Source organism: Camelus bactrianus, chromosome 21 (assembly GCF_048773025.1).
Source record: "Camelus bactrianus isolate YW-2024 breed Bactrian camel chromosome 21, ASM4877302v1, whole genome shotgun sequence".
Taxonomy (NCBI): domain Eukaryota; kingdom Metazoa; phylum Chordata; class Mammalia; order Artiodactyla; family Camelidae; genus Camelus; species Camelus bactrianus.
This window is the reverse complement of record NC_133559.1, coordinates 8,347,284-8,360,568: the sequence shown is the minus strand read 5'-3', so window position 1 is coordinate 8,360,568 and position 13,285 is coordinate 8,347,284. Positions and strand designations below refer to the sequence as shown.

The window sequence follows — 13,285 nt, the reverse complement described above, 5'->3', positions numbered from 1 at the left end:
CAGGAAAGGCAGAGAGTGAAGTGGCTTATCCAGGGTCACAGTGAGTGGTAGGTAGCATATTTACGGAATAACTGCTATGGGTCCAGCATTTTTGTTCCACTGTTTGTACATATCTCATTTAATACCCTCACTTTACAGGTGAGGAAATGAGGCTAATAGGGCACTTCTCCGAGGCCCCTCAGCTAGTGAGTTGGCAGAGGCAGCCAGGGTATTTCAACTCCAGCATGCCCTTCCCTTTGGCCACAGGGCCCAGCAGGGAGGAGGCTCCCCAGTACCTCAGGAAGTCTAACATCTGTGCATGCCGAGCTCTGCCCCAGGGAAGCAGTGAGGGTGAGTCAGCGCCCCCAGAAGCTGTTATCAGGGAAGGGGGTGGAGAGCTGGTCAGATATCCGGTGCCTGGTATCCACAACAAGCTGGGGGTTGGAGCCAGCGAGTGCCCAGCTGCCTGGTCACCATGTTCCTGTTGTCTGGAGGAGGGCCCTCAGATGTGGCTGCCCTTCTCATCGCTCCTCCCTGTACTTTCATCACAGAAAACACAGTCCTTCCTCCTCCCCCTGCTGTAACCTGCCTCTTAAAGGGAAGACTGCTCTTAACAGCAGTTTTGAAACCAAATTCAAGAGAGGACAATGCACCTCCCTGACCCCAAAAGGACCTAGCTGTTAAGTTGGTTTCCAGCTGTGGGCCTTTCCCTGAGATGTCCTCTTTTCCCCTCAGCTCCACCCTGTCTCCGCTGGAGGGAGGATGAAGGTTCCCTGGGATGTCAGGTTCCCACCTACTCTCCCCTTAGGGTGACCCCAGCTTGGCTTTTTGTATCTGTTTCCACATGAGCTTAAATCCAGTGGCTGTCCTTTGTTTAGGGAATGCTGAGAACAGGGGGACCCAGGAATCCTTGGGACCAGCGATGGCACCCAAGGGGTTAAAGGCCTGGGCGCAGCACTGTCTAGGGTGTTTGAAGTGGGGAGGGGAAGGGAAGGGCTGGAGTAGTTGAAGAGGCAGCTGGTCTGGACTGGAATGAGTCCCCCCTGTCTCCTATGCAAACTTCTGGACCATGAGCAATTCTCTTAAAAGGACCAAGAAAGAGGCACCCCCATTACGGTGCTGGATTGGATTCTTAGAGGGGCTACCTGAAGCGGGACTTTTTCCTATCCTGAAGTTACCAATCGAGGGCAGGAACAGGTTCCCTGTCTTTGGGATATCGCCCCGGTCTGGTAAGTTTCCCTTCTTCCCTTTCCCTGAGTCCTTATCTCATGAATGGGCATTCCCCAGAAGCAGAGATCTTCGGGAACCCCTCAGCACCCCCAGGAAGTGGCAGAACAATTCACCAGTTTCCTGCTTTCAGCTCCCATTTTTAACTAGGGTGCTGTGTTTGTGTGTGTGTGTGTGTGTGTGCGCGCGCGCGCGCATGCACACAAGTGTGCAAATAGGAAATCACCTTAATGGCCCACAGTTAATACTACTTGTGTGACAAGTGATGCCAAACCCTTTATGTACATTCCTAATCCTCACAATCCTATGGGGTTGATATATCATAATCCCTATATTAAAGATCAGGTTTAGAGGAATTAAGTAACTAAAGCTTGTCAATTAAGAGGTGAATTGTAGTACTGGGGTTCAAACTCAAGTTCATTTGACACCAAAGTCCATTATGATATCTTTTGGTCTCTTTCTTACTCAGGAGGTATGGACAAAAACTGATGACTAGAATTTTAAAACCTTAAGATCCTAATTCACCCAGGGTCCCGTTCCTCTGGGGACTAACATTGCTCCCATTTCCTCTGGGGGTTAATTGTGAGATTTAAAGGACCACCAATTCATATCTGAGAGCCAGGTCTTCCAGAGTCCAGATTATCCTGTCTATCAGATTAGGGGCTCCCTACTCCACTCACTACCTTTAGCTACCCCGTGGGATCTGATGGGTTAATTCCCTGGGACACAGTGGCCAAAGTCTTCTCAGGTGTGTCCCTCTGAACCTCAGCCCCTCTCTTGCCCCACCCTTCTGGCACAGCACCAGAACGCATGCCAAAAAACTGGCAGGAGGTAGAAGAGGAGTGATTGGTCTTGCCCTTTTATTCCTTAGCCCCTACATGTCAGAGGCTAGTCTGGGTCCCAACAAGCCTCTGGTAGTATAAGCATACAGGCCCAGCAGAAAGGAAGAGGACAGGATTCCTAGATTCAGTCTGCAAACTGATTAAGAAAGAAAAGAAAAGATGGTCACACTTCGAAGCCCAAAGCAACAAAAATCCTGACTGATTTGTGAGCCTAATATACCAAAGAGGTGGAGCTGATCTAGGGTGGGTGTTTGAGATGCTTGATTGCTGACTTAGTAGAAGGAGATATGGTTAGATTAGAGAACTGGAGATGCCTGACTCTCTAGCTGTGAACTTACAGGATTAAGTACTAACAGAAAAATCAGTAACTCTGCCCTGTGGGCCCTGGAAGCAGGTGGGTGCCTCTGAAGAGTCAACCTGAAAGCTGATGGGGGCAGACGGCTTTTCCCTGTGCTAGTCCCTGCCCCACAAAGGGGCAGCCCACATGCCCTGCCATTGTACTTGTGCATAGACGCTTCTGGGTCCTCTTCTCTGTGCCTGACACCTGGAAGGGGCTAAAGAAATGTTCGCTGGATGAAAGAATCCTCTCTCTATACCCTTTGCCTTTCCTTTGGTTTTTGGAATTGTGATACTACTCTCTGGCAGTTGGCAGGAAAGTCAGGGAAGGAGAGTGAATTCCAGGACGCAGTGTTGAGCATGTCGCAAAGTCTCACGCGTCTCACACTGAGAAATTGAGCGATGATGTAGCCAAGTCAGGGTGAGGTGAGGAGCTATTAGAGACTTGGATGCTATGTGACCTGTTGTATAATGGGGTGTTTGGGGAGCAGAGATGGTAAGGAACTGTGGTTACTGGCACCTTCTTTATCTGAGGTTAAGAGAAGCCCTGCCTTAGTCCTCTTTGCAGGATACTGTTGGATTAATGGTTTACTTTCTATGGGAGAAGGAGCAGGTAGGTTAAATTTTGAACCATCAAAGGGTTTTCTATGTACCCCCTGTACCCCCAGAGCTAGGAGGCCTGGAGGAGAAGCCAGCAGACCATGCCATCTGGTCTCTCCCTTCCTCCCCATTCTTTATTATCTGGCCCTTTTGGGTCTTCCCCATTATTGCCCCCTTTGGGAGATTTAGGACCCCAGAGCCAGACCCAGGGAGCCCCCCCAGGCAGCAAAAGGGCCCGGTAGCCTTGCCTTTAGTCCCCTGTGCCTAGCTGTGTGGTTACTATCAGCAGTTCCTACCCCTAAGTGTTTGCTGACAGCAAACAGAAGCAGAACCCTGCCTGCCCCCCATCCCTTCATTCAGATTTCTAAGATCCAGAGGGAGTAGAAAAGACAGATTTAACTTTTTGGAACTCTCAAATAATTTCTTGTAGAACCTGCTTCTGTCTTTGGCTAGGATCGGGGGTCGGGGCAGGAATGGGAATGGCGTGAATAACAATATTGCCAGATTTCTGTCAAAGCTAGCCACTTGCTGTCATTGGGAGCTTGCTTTCTGGTTTCCGAGAAGTACTCAGCGTCTACAGTGTGATGGATCTGGTTTGAAAACTCAGCTCTACCTCCTATAGACCCATGACCTTGAGCAAGTTACTTTCCCTCTCTGTGCTACCTGTTTCTTCTTATGTGAGACAGGGATAATCATGTCTATTTCACGAAATGGTTGTGAGGACCCCACAAGATGACTTAGTCACTACTGTGGGTTAATTCTCCCCCCACCCCCCACCCCCCACCGCCGCCCCAGGCTCAGATGCTGTTTAGGAAATGGGAATGCTGGGGTCTTCAGTGTCCTTCCTCCCCTAGGCTTGTTGCAGATGCCTGGTGTACAGTGTGCAGTGAGCCTTGATGTCCCTCTTTGATCTCTTTTCCCTCATTCCTGAGATTTTTAGACCCAGTTTCTCTAAATCAGGAATCTGCAAACTTTTTCTGTAAAGACCCAGATAATAAATATTTTAGGCTTTGTGGGCCATATGGTCTCCGTCGCAACTACCAACTTTGCTGTCGTAATGCAAAACAGCCATAGACCCTATGAATGCGCATGGCTCTGTTCCAGAAAAAACCTTTATTTATGAGCACTGAAATTTCAATTTCATGTAATTTTTATGTGTCACAAAGTAGTAATTTTTTTTTTAGGTAAAGTAATATTCTTCTTTTGATTTTTTTTTTTCAACCATTTAAAAAAGAGAGTAGGACAGATTTGGCCCACAGGCTTTAGTTTGCCAACCTCTGCTCTAAATTACCAGAGGTCATTGTCCCTCCCTTCCCTTTGAAGAAGACAGCTTCATCAGGGTTTATCAGGGTCCTTCGTGCTCTGGTTGTGTACACTCTTTTCTGTCAGAAGTTATTTATGATAATTAGTCCCCATCACAGTTGTGTTAGTGTCCGCCTGTGGGTTATTCTCGCTATTTTGAGAGAGAACAGTGAGATAAACTGTCATATAATGCCTGTTTCTGCGTTTCATTCCTCTCTCCAGCTCTCCATTTGTTTTTGCCCTGCCTTCTCTCTGCCTGTAAATAATAATAATAATAATAATAATAATAATAATAATAATAATAATAATAATAATAATAATAGCATTTATTAAGTACCTAATATATGCCAATCACAATGTTTGTCATATTACCTACACTATCATCAAGTTTCTCAGTATTCTTACGAGGTAGTATTATCATTCTCATTTTACAGATGATTGTGAAACTCAGAAACATTATTTGTTTTATTATTTTTTTTTAATGGAGGTACTGGGGATTAAACCCAGGACCTCATGCATGCTAAGCATGGGAAAAATAAATAAGCAAGTTCCCAAGGTCATGTAGCTTACAAAGGTGGCAGAGTTAGCAAATCTGACGAACTTCAAAGCCACTATAGTACCCTAAAGAAATTATGTTCTCAGAGTTTTGAATAAGAGATCTCTCTATTAAAAATATATGCTCCCATCTCAGCACACAGTACAGTGTCTAACGAATCACTGATGACTAGGGCAATTGGTGGAGGTTATTCATTCAGAGGAGGGGGCAGGAGACATGGATGGTCTGTGTTGGTGGGGAAACCATCTGATCCAGGGGCAGGAAGATAAGAAAAATGACTTAGAGCCCCCTCTTGCTTTTCTCCCCTGCCCCCATCTCAAGCGTCTGATCCCAGACCTATTTCAGAATCTCCTATCTCTCTGTTCAGCGGAAGCAGTGATGTGACATGATGTGATCTCATTCGGGAGCTAAATAAAGCCATTGTGTGAGACCCAGCCCTGGCCTCTCCCTTGCACCATTTCCTGAGCTCAGGAGCCTAGGGAAAGATGGGAGGGGGCTGGGGGAAAGCTGATGGAAGCAGGAGGAAGGAAGCTTGAATTTCAGAAAGTGGAAGAGGGAGTGTCTCTGGGAGGGGTTGAGGAAGCCTTGCTAATAAACCTCATCTCTTTGAAGGATAGAATGAAAATTATTGACATTATGGATGAGCAGGGTGGAATTTAGAAAACAGATAAAGCTTTCTGAGAAATGGAATGAAGGTATGAGGGAGAAGGAGCCCAGTGGGTTCCATCTTCAGCAGGCAGAGACCATGAATGACATGACCAAGAGGCTAGAAAAAGGGTAGGTCCTAGAGAAGAGGTCAGATTCTAGGTGGTCTCAGCTGGAGAAAGAATGGTGGGATCTCAGGACATAAAGATCTCTGGATTGGAAATAATCTGTCCAGCAGGCTGAGGTTACAGGGTACCATCTCCAGCAGGGAATAATTCCAGGGATGGAGGGAAAGGAAAGGGCTTCCATTCACTGCTTTTCATTCATCTTGCCAAATCCAGCCCTATGGGCAGAATTGGGGCAGGAATAGCAGGTAGAAGCTGTGTGTAGCGGGTATAGGGCTGTAGGTCAGTTTTCCCACTTTTGTGAGGTCACTGAATGCCAGACCCAAGTAAGCACCCCCAGTTTCTACTCTTTCCTCCACTCTAGCTTCTCACAATACTTCTTGTGAGTACCCTCTCCCCCTGCCCCCAAATCTCTGCTTGGAGACCACTGGTTGGCCAAGACTGTGCTATAGCCCTCAGGCTCTGTCCTGCTCCCTGTAGATCTGCCCATCCTGTTTATAGACAGCACATTAGATGGCAGGAAGCCCAGGTTTGTAGACACAAAGAGAGCATCTCTCCCAGTGGCTGGCTGAGGAGTCCCCTCTACATGCTCAGGGGTGCTGAGCATGGGCAGGAACGGGGCTTGGGCTCGTTTCCTGAGTCTCTCCTTTTGTATCCTTAGACCCACCAGCCAAGGCAGCAGAATGCCACCTGCAGAGGCCTGAGTACTCATCTCCTTCCTTCCCCATGGTAGACAGGAATGCAGTTGACACAGGCACAGGCGCCTTCTGAGCGGTCCTGGGTGGAGTTGGGGCAGTAGACAGGTTGCAGTGAGAGAGGAGGAAGTAGCTGGAAGGAATGACTTTCCATCAACCTGGACTTTGGGTGTGTGGGAGGGAGGAAAATAACTTGGAGAAGGCTCGACACCCTCACAGAAAGCCTGGGAGGAGGGGGAACTGTGAATCACTGCTTCCCGGTCCTCCTGGTTACTCCCAGCATCTTAGTAGCTACTTCCCAGGGAGAAGGGGGGCCTGGGAGACTCATTCTAGCAGAAGGTCTACAGAGTCAGGGCCTAGGAGGGCGTGTACAGAGATACGCAGTAGATGTCAGTTTTCTTCCCGCCCCTCCACCACCTTGGTACTCTGGTATTTGGCACTTGTTGCTGGAGTGAGGCTGATCATTTTCAACATTAAGAGCTTCTGAGGGTTCTTAACTCTGAGACACACTGAAGCAAGTCCTGACAGCAGCCAGGAGTGCTGGGCAGTGAGAATGGTGCCCACTTGGGAGAGAGAGAAGGAATTTCAATGTGGATGATGTTGGAGCCCTTCTCTTTGCTCTATTGAGAGAGGTCAGAACAGTTCTCTTACTCCCCAAATGATCAGTCTTAGGAGGAGGAAATCATAATACTTTCTCACTCACGCACCTTTTCTCCCTGCTGCTTTATCTTCCTAGACTCCCCCGTTTTCAACATGGCTGAATCCTAAACACTGCACCCTTCTGGGCCCATCTCAGAGGCTATTAACTTCTTTCTGTTTCCCTTCTTTGAGTTCTCCAACAGGTTGTACACACTCATTCCTGTGATAGCAAAAAAGCCCTTTTAAGAAACTTCTCTTATGGCATTTGGCGTGCTCTGGCCAGTCGTTTGTGATTTGTGTTTTTGTCTACATGCACACATACACACACATGCACACACTCTCACTAGAATGAATTCCTTGAGGGTAAGTACAATATCTAATTCTGTTTGCTTGGCTTGGTTTTCTGCTGTATAGTTGCTCATTAAATGAAATAATAATGAGTGAATGAGGATGTCATTATGTAGTGGAAAGAACACTGGACTGGGAGTCAGAAAACCCAAGTTCTAGACTTGGCTATGCAGCTATTCCTGGTGTGATCTTGAGCCAGCTGTCCTCCAATTCTGTGCCTCAGTAAAGGGAGGAGTGATGAGATATTCTAGGCATGGCTGACTGTGACACTTCTCCAGTTCCAAGGTTCCAGAGTTCTAGAACTCTGCTCATCCTCCGTCTTCTTGATTCAGACTGGCCTGCGTGTGCCTCCCATGAACAGAGACGTCCCAGAGGTGTTCCTCGCAGGTGGAGACCTGGTGCCCCAAGGCCACACTCGCCGCTGCCTTTCTGTGGTCGAGTCCAGAGAGCAGCTGGAGGAAGAGAAAGAGGAGGAAGAGGAGGAGGGAAAAAAGAAGGAGGGAAATGGCCTCCATGCTGTACCCCTCCGAAGATCGGGGGCATTCCGTGCCCACGACCACAGCTATGACCCCTTCAAAAGACATAGCTGGGGGCCAGGCAGGGAGCTCCAGGATCCACTGAGCAGGTAAACCCCCAGAGGACCTCTAGTCCCTCCTTCCCTCAAGTCTTAGGCCTAGAAGAAAGTGCTTGGAAAGGAATAACAGGAGTTGAAGATACCTGGTCTCTTCCCTGGAGAATCTGAACTCAGGCCTGTTGCGGGCCTTTGCAGAGGATGGACACTGCCTTTTAAAATATGGCTCTCCCTATTGATCTGAACTCCTTTTTACCTGGTCTCAAGGGTTGATGGGTGAGAACGGAGGGGAAGAGGTACAGAGGTGGGGTAATTAGTGAGTGGGTTTTATTGCCTCCACCTCCCACTTTGGGTTTCATAGGACCATATCCAGTGGTGTCAGAGCTGGCAGGAACTCAGGGATCACATGGCCCAATATCCTCATTTTATACATGAGGAAACTGGGGCCCAGAGAACTTTGGGAATTTTCTTAAGAAAAGTGCTCCCAGGTTTGGGCCATTGAGCCCGGCCCTTTCCCAAATTGCTGCCTGCCTGCCAGGTCTAGACTGAGGCAGGTCCGTGATGCTTGGACGTCATAGTACAAGGGGGAAGAGCTGCAAAAGGGGAAGAGCTGCTGTTGCTCAGGGATCTGCATGTGCTGCACAGACCAGAAGAGAGGCACCCAGCTCTTCCCCTCTCCTGGAAAATCCCTGACCACTTCCCCAAAGACAGAGGAAGTTAGAAAGAGAAGGTCCGGGGGTCAGCATGAAGAGTTCAATGCGAGTGATCATTGGGAGGGCCTGCTAGCCATGGAAGGGCCCTGTCTCTCTGCTTTGGCAGTGGTCCCCTTGGACAAGTTCTCTTAGCTCTGGTGAGTAGACCAAGCTTATCTAGCCCCTGGGCAGGGCTGGCTGGGCTGGGTGAGGGGGGAGGACCCTTGTCCCTGAATTGCACCTTGTCCCTGAACTAGTTTGGGTGGGAACTTGGGTGAGAAGCCTTGTCCACAGGACTCATGGCACCTTCCTAAGAGCGGCTTGTTCAAGGCAGAGATGCCCTGAGTACCCCTTCTGTGGTGCCAGCTATGTCTCAGGGTCTTCCAGGTGTCACCTTTCACTATTAGGCACCAATTCTGCCTTGTGTGGAGAGGGAAAGGAGCCTTGGGCACACCATTTATCTGAGTAGGGGCCAAGGTTGGCATCAAAAACCAAGCTAGGAGTGAGAATCCAGCTTGCCCTTGTCCTCCCCAAATGCTGGCTTTCTTCTGGAGGGCAGTACTTTCCTTTGACCAGCAGGGGCCACCCTTGCCTGCAGCTGGTGCCATAGCTTTGCCAAAGCACAGCCCCAAAGGGAGGCCAGTTTGGGTCTGGGCTGCGCCTATGCCAACAGGAAGGGCTGGGCTGGGGGCAAGCAGCAGGGCCGGGCTGAGGCGGGGTTCCTCCCTGGTGCTGGTCACAGGGCACTGGATACAGAGGGCAGTGTGGCCATGTGTGTTTCAGGAACAAACTGCAGGCATCGGGATATGTGGTCCCCCAGGAAGCCCCCTTACTGCAGAGCCAAGAGGAACTGGACACCTTTCTGGAACTACAGCACCAAGGTGGCCAACCCTCCTGCACGGTACAGACAGACAAATCCCCATGGCAGCTACCTTCCTCCCCTTCTCCTGCCCCTTTGCCTGTCCAGCTGCCATTCTGTGCCTCTTCTGTTCTGCCAGCTGCTGGGTCTCTCTGTGCCCAGGCATCACTCTGACTCCATCTGACTGAATCTGAATCTGTTGTCTGTACCCCTCTGTCTGCTTTCCTGAGTCTGTATGCTCCGTCCCCCACTCTTGGTCTCCTGCCTCTGTCTCTTTCTCTAAGACTCTCTGTTCCTTCCTTTCTGTGTCTGTGTCTCTGTGTTGATGTGGGTGTCTCTGTTCCTCTCATTAAAAGGCCCCTGTTCCCTAGTTTTTATGACCACTTCTTTTGTGGACCCTATATTTCTCAGATTTGGAGATGAACTTATTACTTGTAGGATAAAATGAGACATCTGGTACCCTGAAACACAATAGTTCTCTAACAAGATAATCATAGGATTATCAAATGAAAAAGGATATAGAGATTGCTCAGCCTTCTGGCTTAAGGGAACACCACTGGGAAGATCTTAAACTAGAACCTGGGGACCCCTGAAGGATACACCACAAGGGTTTTAGAGACACCACTGGGTCTACTAGCAAAGAGTCCCTGAGTACAGTCGGCCCTCTGTATGCACAGGTTCTGCATTCTTGGATTCAACCAACCATGGATCAAAAAATATTTGAAAAAAAATTCCAGAAAGTTCCAAAAAGCAAAACTTAAGTTTGCCGCATGCTGGCAGCTGTTTACATAGCATTTACATTGTGCTTACAGCTATTTACATGGCATTTACATTGCACTTGGTATTATAATGAGAGATGATTTAAAGTATATGGGAGGATACAAGTAGATTACAAACGAGTATTATGGCATTTTATATAAGGGACTTGAGCATCCTCGAATTTATAGATAATGAGGGACAACTGTACACAAAACTGTCTCAAGCCCAGTGACTGAAGGTTACCTCCCCTCCAGGACATCCTCTAGCTGGCCCCGGGGTACCCACCTAGCCTCATTGTTCAGGTGCCTGTGGTTTAGGAGAGAGGACGAGAGGAAGGGGCTGTGACAGCCTGTCAGGGAAGCATCATAGCCCATCTTATCCCAGCTCCCACTTTTCTCCATCAGCATCTCTACATGAGATGATGTATAAGGTGAGTCTTCCCTCACCCCCATTCCAATGTGATATGGTAGAAAGAACAGGACTTGGGAGTCACGCTGACTCCCAGTTGAACAATTTATTTCATCTTTTTGAAAACAAGGATAGTAAAAACTCCTTTAAAGCTGTGATTATTAGATGGAAAAGAAAGTGTTAAAACTGTCCAGTACCGAGGCTGGCACACAGGAGGTAAAGGTTTCTTTTTCTTCTCTTCTCCATTCCTTCATACTTCTGTCCCTCTCTTCGACCTCTCTTCCTCCCCTCTTCCTCCTACTTGGTATTGGATGTCTTCTTTCTGCCCTTCTCTGGTGGTTTTTTTCCTCCTCTTTTTATACCTTCCTGCTCTGATTCCTCTCTTCACCTAATCTTTAAGTACTTCTCTTAAATTTCCTTGTCTAAATGTTTGGGGGTTTTGTTTCTTCTGCAGTAGCAAGTATGCAGAAGTCCTCCACCAAAGTCCACAGATTGAAAGTCTGAGATTCATTAAGCTAGACTGCAGCTTGCCCACTGATGGTCCATGAGCCAAGTCTAGCTCAAAATTTATTTTGTTTGGCCAGCATGGTGTTTACACTTTCCAAAATTCAGATGTCCTTAAATGGGATCTGTGCCCTCCAGTTTGCTAATACTCTATTGTATTTACCCATTTGTCTTAAATATAATATTTTAAAATGAATGCCTAATAAATCAACTGCCCATCTGAAGACTAGAACACCACCAATATATTTATCTTCACTTATGTCTTTCTCTCTCCTCTCTTCTCTTGTTCCCTTGCCTCCCCACCAGAGATAATCACAATCACTATCTTGAATTGCCTTAATTGCTCAGTTACTTAAAAAAATTTTTTTATTGAAGTATAGTTGATTTACAATGTTGTGTTAGTTTCAGGTGAACAATAAAGTGATTCAGTTTTATAGATAGAAAGATACATATATATTCTTTTTCAGGTTCTTTTCCATTCTAGGTTATTATATCATTTACTTTTTTAAAAAACAGTTTTAAAACAAATATATGCATTACCTAATAATGTATTATTTCTTTTTGTTTCTGACTTTAAGGACAGTGATGTTATATTGTACAAAATGTTCTATAGCTTGCATTTTCACTCAGCATTCTGTTGCTAATTTTTATCCATGTGTTGCAAGTAGTTATAGTTTATTCACTATCATTCCATTCCTCTGTTGATGGACATTTAGATAATTTCCATTCTTTGCTATTATGAAGAGCATCATTATGAACGTCCTTTTATCCATCATCTGGTGCTCATTTGCAAGAATTTCTCCAGGGTATATAGCTTGGAATAAAATTGTTGGGTCATAGAGTGCACAGATGTTTATTCTTATAATGGCAAACTGTTTCCATTCCCATCAGCAGTATATAAGAGTTCCCATTGATCTACATCCTTTCCAACATTTGGAGTCAGATTTCTTTGCCAGTCTAGTGGTTATAAATCTCATTATGGTATTAATTTGAATTTTCCTTATTACAAATGCACTTGAGCATTTTTTCTGTATGTGTGTTGGTCATTTGTGTTTCCTCTTCCGTGAAACTCCTCTTCGTGTCTTCTCCCTACTTCTTTATTGGATTCTTTGAGGGTTTTTTCTTTATTGTTTGAGTGTGTTCTTTATATATTTTGAATACTAATCTTTTGTTGTTATATATGTGGCAATGATCTTTTCTCAAAGATGGAGAAAAGTGGTTTGTCTTTTCCTTCTCCTACAGTGTCTTTAAAGGAACAGAATTTCTTAATTAGGTAAAAAAAGAACATATTTATTGAAGTATAACATACATACAAAACATGCATTAAAAAACCTTAGAGATTTTGATTGGAGTTGCATTGAGTCTAAAGATTAATTTAGGGAAAGTGAACATCTTTACAGTATTGCTTCTTCCTATCCATGAAAATAGTATACCTTTCTATTTAATGTCTTTCGATAAAGTTTTATCATTTTTTCCATACAGAGCTTATGGATGTACATTAGATTTATTCTTAGGTGTATTCTATTTCTTTTGTCAAGATTTTAATTTTAGCCTTTCTGGTGGGTGTTTTAGAAGTATCTCATTCTGGTTTAATTTGCATGTCCCTGTTGAGAAAATTTGTTGGTTACTTTTTCATATTCTTATTGACCATCTGAATATCTTCTTTTGTGAAATGTCTGTTCAGGTTATTTCCTCAATTTTTAAAATAGCCTGTCTTTTTCTTATTGATTTGTTAGAGTTCTTTATATATTCTGAATTTGCATCCTTTGTCAGATATATGTATTGTGAATATTTTCTCTCAGTCTTTGACTTGTATTTTTACTAGCATATTTTTAAAAGCATGAGTTTGAATTTAGATAAAGTCCAATTTGTCAATTTTTTTAAATGGCTAGTGCTTTTGGTCATGTTTAAGAAATCTTGCCTACCTCAAGAATGTGAAGATTTTTCTCCAGTGTTTTTCCTTCTAGAAGTTTTATAGTTCTGGCTTTCATGTTTAGCTCTATGATTTATTTAGGTTCTTGTGTAAACTCTGAGAAATCAGAGTTTTGTTTTTTTCTCATATAAATATCCAACTGCTTCATTAAAAAAGCTTACTTTCCCCATTGAATTACGGTGTTGCCTTTTTGAATCAAGTGACTGTATTTGTGTCTATTTCTGGGCACTATTCTCTGTTCCGTTGATCTATTTGTCTATCCTTA

General features: G+C 45.5%; 1 protein-coding gene across 2 annotated transcripts in view; it reads left to right on the top strand.

Annotated features, from left to right (window-relative positions):
- The window catches only part of ARHGEF2 (Rho/Rac guanine nucleotide exchange factor 2), a 48,469-nt gene that overhangs the window by 1,618 nt on the left and 33,566 nt on the right, over positions 1-13,285 (top strand). The window contains exons 2-3 of one of the 2 annotated variants that reach the window (XM_074349561.1): positions 7,627-7,919; positions 9,341-9,458. In XM_074349561.1, coding sequence (XP_074205662.1) covers positions 7,627-7,919; positions 9,341-9,458 — 411 coding nt within the window. Of the gene's footprint in view, positions 1-7,626; positions 7,920-9,340; positions 9,459-13,285 lie in introns of those variants that run through there. The other variant, XM_010953914.3, reaches the window with a different exon arrangement.